The sequence below is a fragment of the Pipra filicauda genome, unplaced genomic scaffold (genome assembly GCF_003945595.2).
Source record: "Pipra filicauda isolate LSUMZ 115617 unplaced genomic scaffold, ASM394559v2 scaffold56_size3634133_pilon, whole genome shotgun sequence".
Taxonomy (NCBI): domain Eukaryota; kingdom Metazoa; phylum Chordata; class Aves; order Passeriformes; family Pipridae; genus Pipra; species Pipra filicauda.
In genome coordinates, this window is record NW_024104720.1 from 231068 (window position 1) to 250085 (window position 19018).

Below are 19018 nucleotides of genomic sequence, written 5' to 3' on the forward strand. Positions count from 1 at the left end.
CAGGGTTAAAAAAAAAAAATCATTTGGCTTATTATTTCTAGCCATGTATTAGATGTTTTAGTAAAACAGTAAAACTGCTGCACAACAGTCACTCTGGTTTTGCTTCCATTTTCTCTGTTATCAGGACAGTACTTTTTTCACTGTTTTAGGAACAAAATGGTAATTTTTGAAAACAAAGTAGTTGAACACTATAAATAACAGAGGTGATGAAGAAAAGCCACTTTATTTTTTACCACAGCACAAGTTACTGGAAATTATTTCTTAGTAATATTACGCCATTTTAACCACTGTAATTTCCCTAAGTTGCATCACCACATAATACAACTATTTTTATAGCTGAGTAAGAATAGAGTAGCAGAAGTAATTCTGCTCACATGCTGACCTTGGGCAGCTCACTTCAACATACTTTGATTCCTTTATTCTGATGGAATGTTTTTAATAGCGTAAGCATGTTCGCAGGAAATCCCAAAGGCACTGATTTATATTGTTATGAGCCAATAAAAGGCATCTACTTCAAGCTAGGAAAAAAAATCTGTTCATGTCATATGCTGAATTTAGGTTTTTCTCTTACTTTCCAAAGAAAGTTGCTAGAATGAAGAAAAAGTATGCAAATATTCAGCCCAAATGGAAAAGTGTAAGTATAGGGTATCAAAAGTCAGATCAAGAGAAAAAAGGGTATCTCATATCAAAAATATGTAACAAAATTAGAATTACTTTCAGGAAGTACTTACAACACTATTTATTCTGAATTAAATTCAGTAATTTACTACCAAAACAAATTCTATTTTGTTAATTCTGAATTATTACATTCATATGGATTACCTATAAGGGTTGAAAACAAGAAGCTGAAATAGTCCACATCATTCATTGAATTTTCCTGCACTTGGCACTTCCAGCCTGCAAAGGATGATCTACACAAAACCAATAGCAGACAGTTTATTAAAAACTATATAATTACGAATTCACAACCTACCTGCATAATACAATCAATTAGCATGCCTAAATTATTAATTTTAGCATTCCTTTTTCTAACTGCTGTTGTTAGAATAGCATTTTAAATAGCTTCAAAACAGAACTTGCTCTTTTAAAGACAGGCAATACTGAACTTTTTACCCCTGCATGGGCTTAGGTTGTTAAGATGATTAAATTACTGAGATAGCAACTTTTCAGAAATATCAGTATAACATTTAATATAGTGACAACAGTCAATACATTGTAAATTAAACCAGTTTTATTTCCCTTACTTGGTAAATGTCATTATATTACAAAAAATGGACTGTATTTTCATTATACCCACTACTTTTAACACAGATTTTTACATGAACAACAGATCCCATCTAAAAGCAGTCTCAGAATCTACTTTAGATTTGCTGAAGATATTAAACACAGAACTAAGTTAAAAACTTGGCTGCAAATTTAGAACACAAAAAGGAGCAATATGCAAAGACAGGAGCAAACCCATTATCAAAACTGCCTGACACTTCCCTTCTTGGGGACAGTCTGTAACAAGTGGAGCACCAGCCCACTTTTGTGTCTCAAATTAGAAGCTGTACACGATTGTGGAAACTTGGAGCAGACACCACTGACCACTGCCACCACTTGCCATGTATCAGTGCTGAACTAGGAAAAAGCCACGATCTGGGAATAAGTACATCTCACACATGCTTCCCTCCAAAGGCTGCGCCTCAGACCTTACATCACATTATGTGAAAAATGCATATTATTCAAATTGACTTGTATGCTGCTTTTGGCACTGCAGACTATGGATCTTTGCTGTAAGAGATTGCTGCTTTCTGTTCTTACAATCTTGTGAAATTTCAGAGCTTCTGAATGCAATTTTCCAAGCCAACTATCTGCCTCAGATCATTTTTTTCCCCCTAATTTCTCTCTGCTAACAGCCAAAATGGCTTAGCTCATGGATAACAAAATTCTGGAAAACTTGTTTTGCAGAAATTTTTTACAGCTCCATGCTTTGGGAGCAAAAATATAAAATTTGGAATACCTTTGTGCCAGGCATATACATTTTGCCACCCATGAAAATCCATCCACAATATTTCAGCATCCACAAAAACGACAGCTAGAATATGCACGTCTGGAGTTACTCGGGGGAAATAAAAGAGAATTTCAGAATTTCTTTAAATTAAACAAAAACTTCAGGATTCCATCAGACTACCATGTAGGACAGTTGATTCTAGGGAAAAAAAAATTCACAGCTGGGTGAGAGAGCACAAAGTAAGGCTTTATTAAAGAAAGCTCCCACTTCACTTTGTATTCTTAATGCCTGGACGTAAGGATTTGTCACATTTCAGGCGACATAGTGAGCCAGGCCTCAGAGAAGGACCAAAGGCCTCCTGGGTGCTAGCAGGGACCATGCAGAGCTGCCTGCACTGCAAAGTCACTACTTCCTTTTCTTAACTTGAAGTTGGCTGCCAACACTGAGTTCTCCTGAGTCAAAGCCCTTGGCCACGGAGAACAAAGAGTTTTTTCTGTCCTTCCCAGTCCCATTGATTACAGCATCAGAGAGATTTCACACATACTCAACTAAACCAGCAAGAGCTCTTGCCACCTATTTCCCTACATAAGGTGAATATTCACACAAGAATTAGATCCATATACTAGAGAGATTGAAGCCTATGTCCTGTTCAACATAGCAGAAGGAACTGCCTGCATCTGATGCAGAGGGATCATGAGTCAGACTTGAGGTCGCTCATTACACCAAAATAAGCCTTGGGGAGCATGGAGAGAGATTCAGGAGAATTCAGAACTTACTGGACACATAAATTCAAACTGTGATGCAACCACTGAGCAAAATGGTGGGAATGCAAGAGGTTGGAAGAGATATGTCACATGACAAGCTGCAAAGGGATTGGGGAAATGTGAGAATAAAAAAAAATATTGGGCAGGAAGAGAAAACATAGAAATAACTTGTGATAAGCCTGAATTCAGGGAATAGGGACTTACATGGCAAATCTAGTTGGAATCTGGTTTAAAATGATAAAATAAAAAAATATTTTTCCATGCAACAGTTAGCAGACACGATGAATTCCCCCTAAAGGACCAGTGCATGCAAGAATTTTACGTGAACTCTAGAAGAGAATGAACAAAAACTCAGGATTCACTGCAGAATAGCGAACAGAAACTGCAACAGGTTCAGGAGATCCCTGGACAGGAAAAATGATTCTGAAGCTTATTGCTAAACATCTGAAAATCAAACATTCATTAGTTTTGTTTGCCTATCCACATTTGATTATCTGCACACTCGAAAACAGGACAAGCACATTAAGCATCCTAACAGCATGCCAGGCTAAGTGCCACTGGTGTAAATGTAAGAGAAAGCAGAGAGAATCCCTGCAGTTCTGCCCAGGGAACATGGAGGCAGTGTAAAGCGCAAGTCCTTGACAGAGCTGTTAAATAGTTTTAAGACTCATCTACAAGCGAGTTATACTGAGTCACACACACAAAACCAAGATACCCAAATTCAACTGCAGTTTACTTTTTTAGAAAATGAAAGCTATTACATGCATAGAAGAAGCCTCGAAGTTAAAAGAGCATTAAGGTTAAAAATAATCTAGCATTAAATTTAGAAAGTGACAGAGAAGGTTGCCTGTAATCTTCAGCTTGGCCTCTCTGTGAATACACCTTGGAGTATGATAATACTATGTGTCATATTTTCTCTAAAAAAAAAAAAAATAGATCTATGCCTCATTCAAATCAAGGATGAATGGATCGATCAGGATTACACAAGGAAGGATAGCACAGTCTGACCTGTTCCTGCTTTATTTATCGCATCATCTATAACGTGCACAGTGCATGAGGCATGAGACAGTGAAAAAAAAAACAGTAGAAGAAAGAATTAGCTCACAAATTCAGGTAAACAAATAGGTTTCAGGCATTATACTGGATCACCCTCCCACCTCTATTGCAGAGGTTCTATGAGGTGCTCGATAAATACTTTTTAAAATTGGAAGACAGGAAGTCAGTAGTAAAACATTTTTCAAAATATCATCAGATTTTTTTTTTACTTTTAGAGCAGAATAAAACCCACATTATTCATAGTGGAGGCTTCTCTCACCCCTTATTTTCTGCTAGTTATCCCCAGCCCTGCAACAGCTCAACAGTAAGTAAAAAACTAAAACAGGCACTAACAGCTGTGGAATGATACAGCTTCAAGAACATCTCACAGACCCATCCGATCTCTACTGCTCCACTTGCATTTACAGTGAATTTGAAGTCAATCCTTTGTTTTCAGGATAGAAAATGCTAAATATTCTGAAAAATCAGAACCCAAATGTTTCATACTGAATTCCTAAAGTCATCAGGTACTTCTGTGTACTGGTTCTGTCTATATCTTTCCCTTGCCTCAGTTCCTCATCTTTAAACTGGGAAAAATATCACCTCCCTATCTCCTGGAGCTGTGAAAATTACTTCAGGACAACAAAAAAATTCCATGGCTAGGGCCAGAGGAGGAATCACTTGGTTTTCCGAGTGGGACCTAATACAATAGAGAAAACATGGAACCTTCTACTGAAGGAGAGACAAAGTGTAATATGAAGTAAACACTCCTTCACTCCTCATGATGTATTCCATACAGAACGTAGAATGGAAAAATAACATGAAACCATGTGATTAAAGACTACATGAGAATCTCACAGATACGATAAATTAAGACCAAGACCTATGTCTTTCTAATAATACAAACACAAGCAGAGCAGCATTACAGCACAGGAGAAGTTTGTTTAAATAAAAGTCTAACCAGTTGTTATCACCTCAACTGCCTTAAAACCCAAGTGTCTATAATGTAGTTAAAGCTCCTCAATTTTGGGGTTCGAGTTAAAGGAAATAAAAAATAAGATAAAGAACATTGAACAAGAGACGTTTAATTCTAGAACAGATGTTGATGTACTACAAATACATTACAAATTATTTCAAAAATCTTAGTTCAATATATTATCACAAATAATTAGAAACTGCATGCATTTTTAAAATGCATTTTCAAGATCCTTGTAAATTACACGTTAGACATTTGATTAAAAAAATTATCTGCTTTGTATGTGGATGAGAGCTAATAAGCATATTATAACTTCCTTTTTTTGAATAAATTATTACTGACAATGGGAACCTGTTATCAAATTGCATACGAGTGAGACCTCTCCAGTCAACTAGTCCAAACCCACATTAAGTATGATGAATTACATGTTGTAATTTCCATAAGGTCACCTGCTCTCCATGAGAACCTCTCTACTGAGATTTAGAATTGCACCTTTAGGTAACCTGCTCTGTACACCAAATGGTATTAAAAGAAAAGCTGAATCTGATTAACTTAAAAATAATTGCTTCTCTTGCCATTAGCATAGCAAATATTTCTCAGTCACAGCAAGTGTGCAGTGCATTCCTTTTATCACTTACTGTGAACTTTTCTTTAAACTCCAGATGGACCTCACTACTTTTGTTCACACTGATATTTTCAAGTTGGCTATATCACAGCTGCAAAATAAAAACAACTGCAGTTGATGCACAAGTGGTTATTTCTCAACTACAGACTATTATTTCTATGCTTCCTGACATAAACTAACTACCAATTGACTTAAGGGTCAGGTTTAAGGTGTTGGGTTTGGCTTGTGTAGTCACAAGGAGTCCTTGGGTAATTCAGAGGTCTATAGTAGAAGAACTCTGATGAACCTTGCTGCGGTTATTTCACTTGTCCTCCTATAAAACACCTCTGCTGAAACTCCAGCTCAGACAGCAATGCACTTGTCAAGCACTTGCTACGCAAGTTCTGCTTGAAATTTGGATTTGGGTTGGGTTTTGATTTTTTTAGCAGTAAAATTGAGTTTAACTGTGATTAATCTCAAACCCCCGAGTTCAGTCTTCAAGTATTTTTAAAGTAAAACATGAAAAACCAAATGTATGATTCATAGTTCTTCTGAAGCATTGATACTATCATCCTTTTGTTTATAAATGCGAGGGTTATAAAATTCAAGAAGTGCAAGGTCAAGGGTCTGGATTTTCTATTCGAGGAAACAAAAATCCAATTCTTTCACCTTCCAGGAAAATGTTCCCACCACCATAATTGAGGATATGTAGTGCAGGGTGTTGCTGAAGCTTTACAGAATTATTTAAGCATTGGCAAGACAACAGCATGAGAAACCTAACTTACACTGTGATAAGTGATCCCATTTTAAATTTAGTTTATCAACCACTAATCACAGATTTAAACCAAGGCCTCCCACAATTGTTTAATTCTAGACTATAAAATCATTCTAAAAGGAGTTTCCCCTCTATTTCTTCCACTGATACTTCTGTTCCGTACAGAACATTTTAATAGTCTTAAGCACAGCTCATTCACTCATTTCCTGAAAAAAATGAACTGCATTCTAGGCCTCAACTCTGTGAAAATTTAATAAAATTATTAGGTACACCTACTCAAAATAGTTCAATGACTAAGTCACGGTGTTAGGAAATAGGAAATCAATCTCCCCTTAAAATGAAGACAGTGAATACAGATTTTCTGCAACCTCAGCAAGTGCTTTAACCACCGAGACATTACTATTAATTTATCACTAAATTGTCTTTCAAATACATCAGGAGCAGAAAACTTCTGATTCTGTACACGCAGCAGACAACCACTGCACAAGAGTCACTTGGTCTGTTCAGCCTGGAGGAGAGGAGACTGAGGGGAGAACTCATTGCTGTCTACAACTTCCTCATGAGGGGAAGAAAGGGGGCAGACACTGAGAGGGGAAGTTCAAGTTGGATATTAGAAAAATATCACCCAGAGGGTGTTTGGGCACTGGAATGCAGGGAAGTGGCCACAGCACCAAGCCTCTCTTGAGTTCAAGAAGCGTTTTGGGCAATGCTCTCAGGCACATGGTGTGACTCTTGGGGATGGTCCTGTGCAGGGCCAGGAGCTGGACTCAATGACCCTTGTGGATCCCTTCCACAAGTCAGCATATTCTGTGATAATCACACTGCAACCAAGGCTCAGAAAGTTGTTTCCACTGCATGAAACGGGGCTGAGTTTTCCTTCACAACCCAGGACCACAGATGTGGAGGAAAACACCACTTTATCACTTGTGAATCTTCCACTGTGATCAACCAGACACTGTACTGACAAAGAGTGTTTACTGATCCACAGAAAGGAGTAGAGGAAAGGCTTCCTTCTTTCTTTCAGCTTCCTATTTTTATGACCTGTGCCACCTATGACCTCTCAACACAGCAACTCTAATATCAGCTCAGAGAGTTTATAAACACAAAACTGTTCAGCTGCTGATGAGTACTCATCAGGAGAAGGAGACTTCCACAAAGATACTGCAGCATCCTTCTCTAGAGCTAATTCAAATTCTTCAGCACGCTGCTCAGGGGTCGCTGTCTGAGCACAGAAACAGTACTCTGATGAAAGAAACCACACTGTTCAGGACAACACTGTACAGGTGTGCCTCCTAGCCAGCCTTCTCACAGGACTGTTATGAAGGCTTCATGTGTTACAGATGCCCATCTGCATAAATAGTAGCAGCATTGTCTGACAGCCATTTAAAATAGTGCTTATATGCAAAAACACCTGTTAAATATGAGGCAATGGATCACTTATGGAATTAACTATGAGCATGGAAAGTATCTTACAATACATCCCAAACACTCCCATGTTCTCATTCTTAGGAACTGTGTGTGTATAAAAAAACAGTACACACTGAAAGGAGCAAATCCACTTGCAAGTACCACACTAGGACTGTTGTACCTTTATGGAAGAAAAACATATCACATTTTCCCTCAGTGTAGGCATGTACTCGCACTACTGTAAAACATTTTCTTTTAAAACATTAAAAAGCCCTGTGTCAATATTTATCTCAGCTCTGGCATAGTTTATTCCTGTTCAGTTTTAATGAAAAATAATTTCTGTGAAATTGAAATGCAACTGCAATAAAGTATAAACTCAGGTCCCTGCATCAACTCAATCAAATCAGTTTTGTGGTACATTGCTAATGAGGATGATCATTCTCAGTTTTCATATCAGTTCTTGAAAAGACAGGAAACCATGACTGTCACAAACTGATGCTGAAATTGCTAAAAGAAAAAAAAATTGAATCTTTGGATACTTCTCCAACCGTATACTATGTCATCATTTGGACCAACTCAGCACTAGGTAGCACAGGTCTTGAACAAACTCTAGGAGCAAGTGAAGAGTTTTTATCTTCCTTTTCCCCTAACAGGTTACTATATGTAGGCATTAGTTTGTTAGCGTGAATTTTTTATTTTAACTTTCATTATCTCTTTTGAAGGATCAAATGTTTCCATTTGAAAATGTGGCAAAATACAACAAACATCTGCAAGGAATTACCAGGGATTTGAGGAAAAATATGAAGCCTATTTTAAGAAAACAACAATTGAGCTATGCATTGTTAAAAGTAAGCCTGTCAGCTACTCATTTGCTCCATGGTTGCAGAGGTTGTCTGAATTGCTTACACATTATAAATGAGGGCACAAATAGGAAGAAACATTCACTAATGAGCAAACGGCATTTACTGACTGGTGCAATTGTAGTGCAGCAACAATAATTCTTTTCCCTCTGATGAGGAATATCACACTACAACTGCCCTAGGGAAAAACATAGAGGGCTGTGTCCTTAAACAGAAGCTTAGACTTCTCCTCTCTCAAGTCCTAGACCTTTACATAACAGTGAGCAAGGAAAAGGAAATTTGCTGACCAGAAGGGGATGAAAGAATACAGTAACCCGTAACCCACCCCAGGGTATGATTCTTGAGAAGTATGGATCCTTTCTCATCTTGCAGCAAGGAAAAGAGATAATTATTTTACCATTCATCTGTATACCCAGACAGGGAAATTCCAGCATTTTGGAAGCACACTCTTATTTTTGGTTTATATTCAATAGTGCCTTAAGAATTTTTGTTACCTTTTTAATACTTCATTTTTGTTTCTAAATTGAGGGGTGTCAAAATATAGCCAGCAAAGGCAATTCAGTGAACAGAGACCTTACTATTCTTACATTTTTCCTAGCAACCCATTCATAATTACTACACTTTTCTATAAATGTATGATTTTCAACTTACTGTCCAAGATGTACTGAGCTGACTTTCCATCATATACCATTTGTAATGATTTGAAAGTTTTCAACTTTTTTCTTTGGTTTTGATATTTTTTTTAATAAGAACTCAGTTCATTTTGGCAAAACTTTATTTTTATTTATGTATTTTTAAAATAAATACACTGTTCTGAAATATTTTCTACACTTCATTTGCATAGGAATTACTGTATTCAGTTGCTCTATCAGAGTTGCTAACCACAATAATGGGTTACAATAGCCTCTCCAAGTCCTCTCCAGGTTGCAAATACTTTTGGGGAATATGCTGTTTTTATTGTCTACACTAATGAATTCAATAATTCTTTAATCAAGTAGCATATAGAGTCTTCATTAACTACATTTTGCATTCTCACTGTCCCTTCTCATACTCTACTGGCAAAGGTTGCAGATAAAATGATTAGGATGGTTAAATAAAGTAAAAGCAGTATTTACTTACAAAGAAAATACCTATAGAAAACTTTAAACTCTATTATGACCCTAAAACATCTCTGGGTCATATATTTGAAGACAGAGAATTTTACACCTTATACCAAACAAGTGTTAAAAATCCATCCCAGTTCTTTCTAAGTACCAGATTCCTGAGGATAGCAGGAGCCAACAGGCATGCCTGACTGCTTGATGAGACACCAACTGAGCTCCCTCATTATTGTCTGGAAAGCAACAGAATATTTTAAAGGCACTACTTCTGCAGTAAAGAGCCCATTTACAGTTACCTTAAGAAGAATGCCCCCTGAGTTATCTCAAACCGGGAAGACTAGAAACTCCCACACAATTTATGAAGTGAAGCACTCAGCTTTTATTTATATGGTCCTCACCCATCTCCTTTTCTACAGCAACAGAAACAACTCTTGGCAAGACCCCAGCAGGGAAAGAGTCTCACAAGAATAAGAAATGGCTGTTTGAAGCCATTGGAGATCTCATTTATGGACACTGCTTCAAGAAAGAAATGCCATAAATTAACTCCCATTGTTTTTTATCTAGACAGTGAAATATTATCTGTCCAATTCTTTATTACAGTGAAATAATTTCCAGACACACTGTTCCAATGGATAAAAAGAAAAAGTTGTAAAGCCACCATAACTATTATGCATAAATAAGGCACATAAACATATTGCATTTCAGTATTTATACCAAATAGGTTTTACTTATTTGTACTTCAAGACAAGTTAAGAAAATACAGTGAACTCTTCCTCATACAGTCAGTAATCTAACTCCTTAGTTCATGTATCTGATCACAATCTCAAAATCTGCATTTCTTAATCCATGTTTAATAGAATAGAATACATAATGTATGTAAGTACTCAGACTATGTATTAATCATCTCAAATATACTACCTTACACAAATGGGAAGGACAAAAAGAGAAATGCGTTTGCAAGAGTATCTGATATTCAATCACCACAAAGTCATTAAGTAGCAACCAAAAACACTGAGCCCAACAAAATGGTTTCTCTGCAACTGTTACACTACAGAGTTTGGTATGTAAACAGCAGGCCTCCACTTTCTCAGGAAAACAAGGTAATCTACCATATACAAGAAGATGCATTTACAACATTTAATACATTTCCGTATTAAACAAAGATATTTGCCTTCCAAAAAGTGCTCAAAAAATAAGCATATGCCTCACTAGCCCTTTAAAACCATAATGAAGTTGCTCATCTGCTCTATTAATGTAGAAAGTAGGTGCAGAGAGATTGTTCGCTCGTGTCGTTCCACACCTTTCCTCACCTGTTTTGTATGACTTATACCCCCAAACCCTGGCATGCTTCCATCTCTCAGAATTCTACCTGCCTGGATTTACTGAAGTTACATACATCCCGGATCCCACACAGTGGCACAATGTAGGCATTGGAGGAGAAGAACAGAGAAACTAGAGCCATGACAACACCTTCTGTTCCTTGGTTTCACCTGAAACTCAGCAGCTGTAGCCATTGCAGTGACCCCAGAAAGCAGCAATGTCTGTTCATTGGCACAGGGATCAAGATCAATTAGTGTAAATCTGGCCATGTTCATACCAGCATTCAAAATGGGGGGCTGCATATCACCTTTCTTTTCAGAACAGTCTCTGGTCTGTGCCAATTGGTAAAACTTCAGCAAATATAGACCAAAAGCATGACAGAAACCATACCAATAATTTAACAGTATAGATAACCAACCTCCCAGGCTCAGAAACCTTCCCATTATATATGGAAACATTGTCAACATCATCTTCATTCTCAGCACATGGAGCCAACTGTGGCCCACCTAATGAGCTCCTACAGACTGGCTATTCATTTCACCATTGCAAAAATAAGAAGTAGAAACTATTGAATATCTTCAACATTAATTTCTGATCAACAAAAAACTCTAAAAGTTAACATGCAAAATTATAACTTAATGTTACCACCTGATATCATCACAGGGCTGTGGTTGAGTCATCTGGATACATTCACTATTAGTTTCACAGTTCACACACACACACACAAAAGCTATGAGTTCCTTGAGTTTCTGGAATAACTGCAAGTCTTATTATCATCTATATGTAGTCTCAATGAATTCACCTTAATGTAGCTTCTCCCTGACAAATATATATGGGTATATATACACACACTCTCAGATGTGTGTGAAAACGTACATCTTCTGCCAGCCAAAATAACGCGGGAATAAAGGCTGTTAAAGAAATTAAGAACAAGTACCAAACCCTGTGACACTCCCAAACACAATCTCTTTAAAGCCTGCTGGATAAGCAGGTGCCACAGGAGAACAGAAATTTAGAGCCCACCGTCACCAAAGAAAACAGGGAATGGTCCGGAAGAGAAACAGCGCCATCTACCGACAGCAGCTGGGCACCCATAAATGACATCTCCCGAAGGACTGATTTGGGACAGTTTCTCTATGCCACACTGTCTTAATCTAAAAGTACAGAAAATGTTCCATGAACATTTCTGTGTTCTGTGGCACAGAAACGTGGAGTTAAATACATTTTTGTTATAGTACCATTCATTTCCCAACTTGAAATTTTAGGTCCGAGCATCTCAAAGAGCTGTAAAAGATGACCAGCAGCTACCTAGTCCCTCTACTTCCTTCAAGGCTTTACCCTCTGACATCCACGTCTGACCTGATTATTTTAAATATATCCAGTGAAGTATATTTATAACCCCTTCCTACACAGCCTATTTCAGTATGTATTTCTGCTTTTATAAAATTATGCTAGCACTCAAACCAAACATTCTCCTGACATTTAACATCTGTTTTCTAATCCCGCTAAAACTGCATTCTCCCATTCCTTTTCAACAGCCTGTTACACACATGGCTCCCACTCCTTCTCAGTCTTATTTGCCTAACAATACCAATTTTTTAGTCATTTTCCACTATCACAATTTACAGACTATCGTTCTTTGCTCTTCTTTAAACTCAATCAGGTTTGCCCATGTCATTATCTAAAGCCACAAAACTGGATACAACAGTTCAGCTTGGCCTTTCTAATAAGAGATAGAACATTAGTTCATTTACACTGTGTGCAGTAACAGGTTATGAAGCTCATAAAGCCCAGTTAAGGTTCGTATCCAAAAAACCTACTACCGTTTCCTTGACTGTACAACTTATTTTCCAACAAAAAAAGAAATACCAGACTCTTCTGTTCCCGAGAAGTTAATATTTACTGTTACTTATCTCCCCATCAGTACATTTTTCTTTCACCTTGTTATTTCAGCTGGACTTCTTGGGTTGATTATCTACAATCTTTGAATCCAATTTAAGTTTAAAACATGTTCCAAATACCATAAATTGAAATCAAAATACTTTCTTTCCATCTCTGAAAAACAAGAATTTACTTCTCCTCCTCCTCTGTTGCCAGAATGTAACCTACTTTTGGTAAGAACACCATGCTCCGTCTGCCACTTGCATCTTCTGCCAAAAGGGTCAAATGCCCACTGCCCACCTGCAGCTTTTTGATCATCTTTAGAAAATAGTCAAATTATTACCACAAAAATCTTCCACACTGAAGATCTGCTAAGATCTAAGAGCAAGATTAGCACCTGAGTACTTTTTACTGACTTTTTTTTCTTACAATTACTATCTTTGAATTAGTTAGTTTGCCACTGAGTTTCCAGTATATGGCAGAGAACTTTTCTCTCTTAAAAATAAAATTTGATGTCCACCTCGGCAAAATGAGACAGAATCTCACTTCTATAGTGGTAATGCATTACATATAGGATATAGATTTCATCACCATCACTTCACATTAGTCACCTTATTCACCTGTTACACAGCTAATACGAGCAGGTCTGCACTTGACAGTACATCGTCTCGTGTCATAATTTAATTAAAAACGTTTAAGTTCTAAAAAGCATTAAGAATCACTGGGGATAATCCATCTAAGCTTAATTCCTGCCTATTTATCCAAGGTTCGACAATATTGACCAATAGAGAAAAACAAGTATATTTTTCCGAGAAGTAGCAAAGCAAAACACCCCTATGAAATCTCAGCAAGCCTTCCACTCACTTCAGTGGAACAGCAGCCTCTCTCCCTGACTTCACAGGCAAACATACTCTCTTTCAACTGAAAACAAAAAAAATCAACAGTGTGAATAATCTCAAACAAGAGACTTGCCAAGCAGCTATGATTTGGCTATTTAGGTTTGGTAATTGGAGAAAAAGCAAGTTTTAAGCATTTGAAAGGAAGCGGAACATGAGAAAACACATTGATTGGGTGTTTTTCACTATCAATTGTGTCGGGTTAAAGTATTTAAAAAGAAAAGCTGCAATCAGTGGCAGAGTAAAGACCTCTGGTGATGGCATTCTGGGTAGAAGGTGCTCAGTACTGCATTGTCTTACAGGTCTTACAGGAGATAAGCTGCTGCTGTTTTGCATCCTTACTGAAAGAACTCAATATTACAAACACTAATGTTTGTATTTAGAGACAAAAATTCTTGTTAGACTTCATTAATATACAAAGACGATAAAATAATATGGATAGATGAATATGGCACTTAATTACACGGTTTAGAGATGGACTTGTCAGTGCTGGCTTAATGGTTGGACTCGGTCTTAAAGGTCTTTTCCAACCTAAACGATTCTATGATTTTCTTCTCAAGCATTTGAGACTGAGAAAATCGGTCAGTGTAAAGATAGAGTCGAAGTAAAAGGCTAGGAGCAAAGCCTGACTGAAGCATTAACTTTCCTCGTGACGTCAATTCTTGCACAATACATTGATTTTTTGTGTGCGAACCCCTAACGAAGGTCACGGTTTATGAATAGATATTCACACTCAGGTTTTTTTTTAGGTTAGAGCCGCGCGCAGGAAGTCGTACCTCATGTGCAGGATGCCAACGAGGGTGGCAGCAAGGTCGGAGGACATCCTGCCCATGATGCAGCAGCGGCTGAGGCAGGCGAGCAGGCTGGCAGGCAGGCAGGGCAGGAAGTACACCAGCTGCACCAGCCGCCGCTGCGCCTCAGCGGGCAGCAGCACCAGCGTGCCCTCGAGCGGATCTGTCAGCACACAACACACACACAGAGTCAGCACCACGCCAGGACACACCACCACTGCCCTGTCCAACTACTCTGAGCTACTTGCCAAAGGGAACACAATATAACCAACACCGAAGAGAAAAAAAAAGGAAAAATATTAAAGCAATACTAGCCTAGAAAATAGGAGGCTTGTGGGGGACGGGCTTATTGCTATCTAAAACTACCTGAAAGGAGGCTGTGGCTAGGTGAGGGTCAAGTCACCTTTTTCTCCCAGGTAACAAGTGACAGGATGAGAAGAAATGGACTTAAGTTGTGCCAGGGGTGATTTGGATTGGATATTAGGAAAAATTTCTTCACTGAAAGGGTGATCAGGCATTGGAACAAGCTGTCTAGGAAAGTAGAGTCACCAGCCCTGGAAGTGTTCAAAAAATGTGTGGCACTCAGGGACATGGTTTAGTGCAGACTTTGCAGTGCTAGGTTACTGCTTGACCTCTATGAACTTAGAGGTCTTTTTCAACCTAAATGATTCTATGATTCTTTGATAGACTGGAAACATTAGATTTTGTGTATCAGATTTAAGTCCTGCTAACTCGAACTAAAGATCTGAATCTTTTTAATATCCTTTAGTAAGTGACATGCATAGTTCATTTTAACCTTTATTACAGAGGATAAACCCATCTCCAACCCCCACCCACAGTCTTGATGTTCACCTAGGAAATGGCAGGATTTTCCATGCATTGCAACCTCCCCGCCAAGTGAGGGACAAAATTCATTATGCTGTAGTGTAGAAGCCTTACCGTATATTCGAGCAGCAGTGGCTTGTAAACTTTGCAATAATTCCTTGTTTGAACGAGAAGCAGCGGAATGAATGATATCAATAAGTTGATTGGAAAGCTCAGGGTTTCTCAAGCCAAGCAGAGCCAGTTGCTGAGGTAAGCCAGCCAACCATCGAGACAAAACTTTACTTCGACTTCTAAAGAAAAAGGGAAAAATAATAAGACAAAACAACAAAACCCCCACAAACTTCTCTTTCAGTCTTGAGTGAGTTGCTTTTATTTATCCTTTCTGGCTCAAACTGAAACAATCATATAGATCAATCCTATCTTTCATGGGCTACAATTTCTCTGCCACCCTGGCCTATCAAATCAAGCATCATTTATAAATCAAAAGCATTTCATCAGCTTATTACTAAGGGGATGATTACAGGAAAAAAAGCTGCCAAGCACAAATCAGGAACTTCAAAGTAGGTCTCTGAAGATGTCAACAAGAGTAACGTGATGACGATGATACAAGTTTATTTCCCTTTCAAAAGACCGGACAAAATCCTCACCAGAACTTTTCAAGGAAATTAAGTAGCCATGACATAAGAGGGAAGGGCCTTGCATAGAGATATGAACTGTTCAACAGTAGGAAAAGCCTGGAGAACAAACAACTGAAGTGGGTGAGCTGGAGGTGGGCTCAGATGTCTCAAATCACTTGACATGCAAATAGTGTGAGGGAATAAAACATTTGCTCCTCTTCCCACAGAAAAAAGCAGGTGCTGGTATCAAATGAAGCTAGAAGGAGCCAGGATCAAAAACAAACAAAAGGAAGTTGGTCTTCAGACAGCTGAGCTTTGTCACACCTTGACAGAGAATGCTGCAGTTGCTCTTGATTTAGACCAGTCCAAGGAATGATCAGAAAAGCTCTGAAATAGACACCCAGTGAGTGATACTAAGAAGTTCCAAAGTGTGGAAGTACAGGTTTCAAATGGTTGGAAGCTTAGAGTACTATGGACAAGTAATTCTTATCTTCTTCCTATAGCAAGATACTACCAGTATAGATATCCATATGTGCACACACCCACACAATATATGCATATATACACACAGTGACTACACATATGTGTGCAGTGATTAAGGGTTAAGAGAACTAAAACATCAAGACAAAACTTAATTCTGAATCTTGTAATAAATTAAGGTTTTTGTCACGAGGCAACAACAGATCAAAAGCTCAGATCTTGCCTTTGAATCAGATACACCTAAAAAATAAACAGATTCACACAAAAGTTCTTGGAATATGCTCCAACATGAATTCTGTTCCTCTTAGACTGCTCTTGACAAGCTTGAGAAAAAAAAAAAAAGAATAAGGAGAACAGTCACAGAAGGGCTGAAGGAACTGTGACGTCAAACTGAATGGAACAACATGAACATCATCCAGAATCCACAGAACAGACCACATTTTGAAGAAATTAAAAAAAACAAACACTTGTTTCTAAAGGAAAGAAATGGATCAGTACTGTACACAAATACTGTCTTAAATTGTTTTGTCAGACACAGGTGTAACTATACTTTTTTGCAAAAAATTTTTGAGATTTCACTCTTCTGTTACTAAAAATATCACAGTTCCATGTAGAAGGTTAAGAGGAACAGCAAGAAAACTACTGCTATTTGTGATGTCTAAAGATAGAAAGTTAGAGCTATCCAGATAATCACATGAAACTGAATGAGATGCTCAAGACTTCCAGGTAAGTACAGAAAACAGCAGTTATGTAACCTCGGGGAAATTAGTCAGTATGAAAAAGATCTCTTTTTCACTCTAGATGAAAGGAGAAAAATAAGATATTCCCAAGGTTTTTTCTCTATCTTTTGACAGATGCTTTTTATAATGTTCAGAGCATAGCTTTGGATATTTCTGGCTGTAGATCCAATTACACGTAGGCAGGCATTACCACAACATAAGATACAACAAAGCAAAGAATTGCAGAAGTGAACGACTTTCTCAAAGCTTCACTGTGCTAGTGGATGCCAGGACTTCTGGGAGTCCTGACCTTTGATATTTTTACCTAGTAGCAGAAACAGGTATCATGGGTATGATCTTACCACATGCCTCAGAAAGTCAACTGTGTCCTGGGCTGCATCAAAAGCAGTGTGGTCAGCAGTTCGAGGGAGGTGATTCTGCTCCTCTACTCCATGCTGGTGAGACCCTCACCTGGAATACTGCATCCAGCTCTGGGTTTCCCAGCAAAAGAAGGACATGGACCTGCTGGAGCAAGTCCAAGGAGGCTATGAAGACCATCAGAGGGCTGGAACACCTCTCCTACAAAAACAGGCTGAGAGAGTTGGGGTTACTCAGCCTGGACAAGAGAAGGCTCTGGAGAGACCTTAGAGCTGCCTTCCAGCGCTTAAAGGGGACCTGCAAGAAGGCTGGAAGGAAATTTTTTCAAGGGCCTGTAATGATGGCTTCAAACCGAAAGCAAGAAGGTTTAAGATCATCTATTAAAAAGAAATTCTTCTGTGTGGGGGTGGTAAGGCACTGGATCAGGTTACCTAGAGAGGCTGTGGATGCACCATCCTTGGAGGTGTTCAAAGCCAGGTTGGATGGGCTTTGAACAACCTGGTCTAGTGGAAGGTGTTCCTGCCCTTGGCAGGGGGGTGGATCTAGATGAACTTTAAGGTCCAACACAAACCGTCCTTTGATTCTAGGATCTTACATCCCTTTGCAGTTCCCAAACAAGCTAAGATTGATGCAGCCTGATCTGTGTTTAAGGTTTTTATGTAGCTGGAACTAGATGACTTGGTTGAAAAATACCTACCGGAAAAGTTAAGATTTGGAGACAATCTGGACACATCTGATGATGAAAAAGTGTTATAACAGTAATATAGAGAATGATCTTCTCTTACTTGAAGCAAGACAGATATCTAATAGATGCACGAAACTGGGAGCCCAGAACGACACTTTCTTAAACCTAGTCTCTTTGGAACCACACACCCAAAACAACAGAATACGTTTCTCAGAGAAAAAAGTACAAAAGGCTAGACAGGCTCTACCAGAACCAGCAAAAGCACTAAGTCACAAGTCCATGACCACAAGCTGCAGTAGTGGAAATGCTCTATGGCTACAGCTGCACACTCTTGACACATCTACTGACCACCACACAGCCGGAAACAATAAGCTTGCAGCTGTGTACTTCCAGTTAAATTTTCATCATGAAGATCTATCTAGTACTTTAGCTAAGACAGACAACTAAGATAATACACATGTCCATCTCACAGAGTACTCAAACTTTCAAATTTCAGTGACACAGTGTCAAAACAGATTCAAAATGAAGTTTTATAACATCTACATACAAATTCGGTATTCTCACTTCTGAAATAAATATGCTATTTTGAAATGAAAAAGAGTATGCAATTTTTTTTTACCTGATTCTTTGACTCCTCAAATCTTCTTTTTGGTAAACTCTGCTAAAAAATTTCAAAAGCAATGTACGAACTGGAAAGAGGAGATTCCTTTGCTGGTATAGTGTATATACTGCTTTTATCAAGGGTTCTGTTGCCACTAGAAAAAAAAAGTATAAAAATCTGAAGTAGTAGTTCTTAATCTTCTGACTTTATACATACATAGAAGAGCTATTTTTATCTACAGTTGTCTACATTAAACTCCAGAGGGAAGTACCAAAATGTTTTAAAGTAACCACTTGACTGAATTCTAAACC

The 19018-nt window shown here is 38.2% G+C and overlaps 1 protein-coding gene across 1 annotated transcript in view; it reads right to left on the reverse strand.

Moving 5' to 3' along the window:
* TEX10 (testis expressed 10) overlaps positions 1-19018 on the reverse strand; it is a 51154-nt gene that overhangs the window by 15937 nt on the left and 16199 nt on the right. The window contains exons 7-10 of the mRNA XM_027740552.2: positions 18726-18861; positions 15342-15517; positions 14388-14565; positions 823-911 (exon numbers count right to left, since the gene is read on the reverse strand). Of these exons, the coding sequence (XP_027596353.1) occupies positions 823-911; positions 14388-14565; positions 15342-15517; positions 18726-18861 (579 nt within the window). The remainder of the gene's footprint in view (positions 1-822; positions 912-14387; positions 14566-15341; positions 15518-18725; positions 18862-19018) is intronic.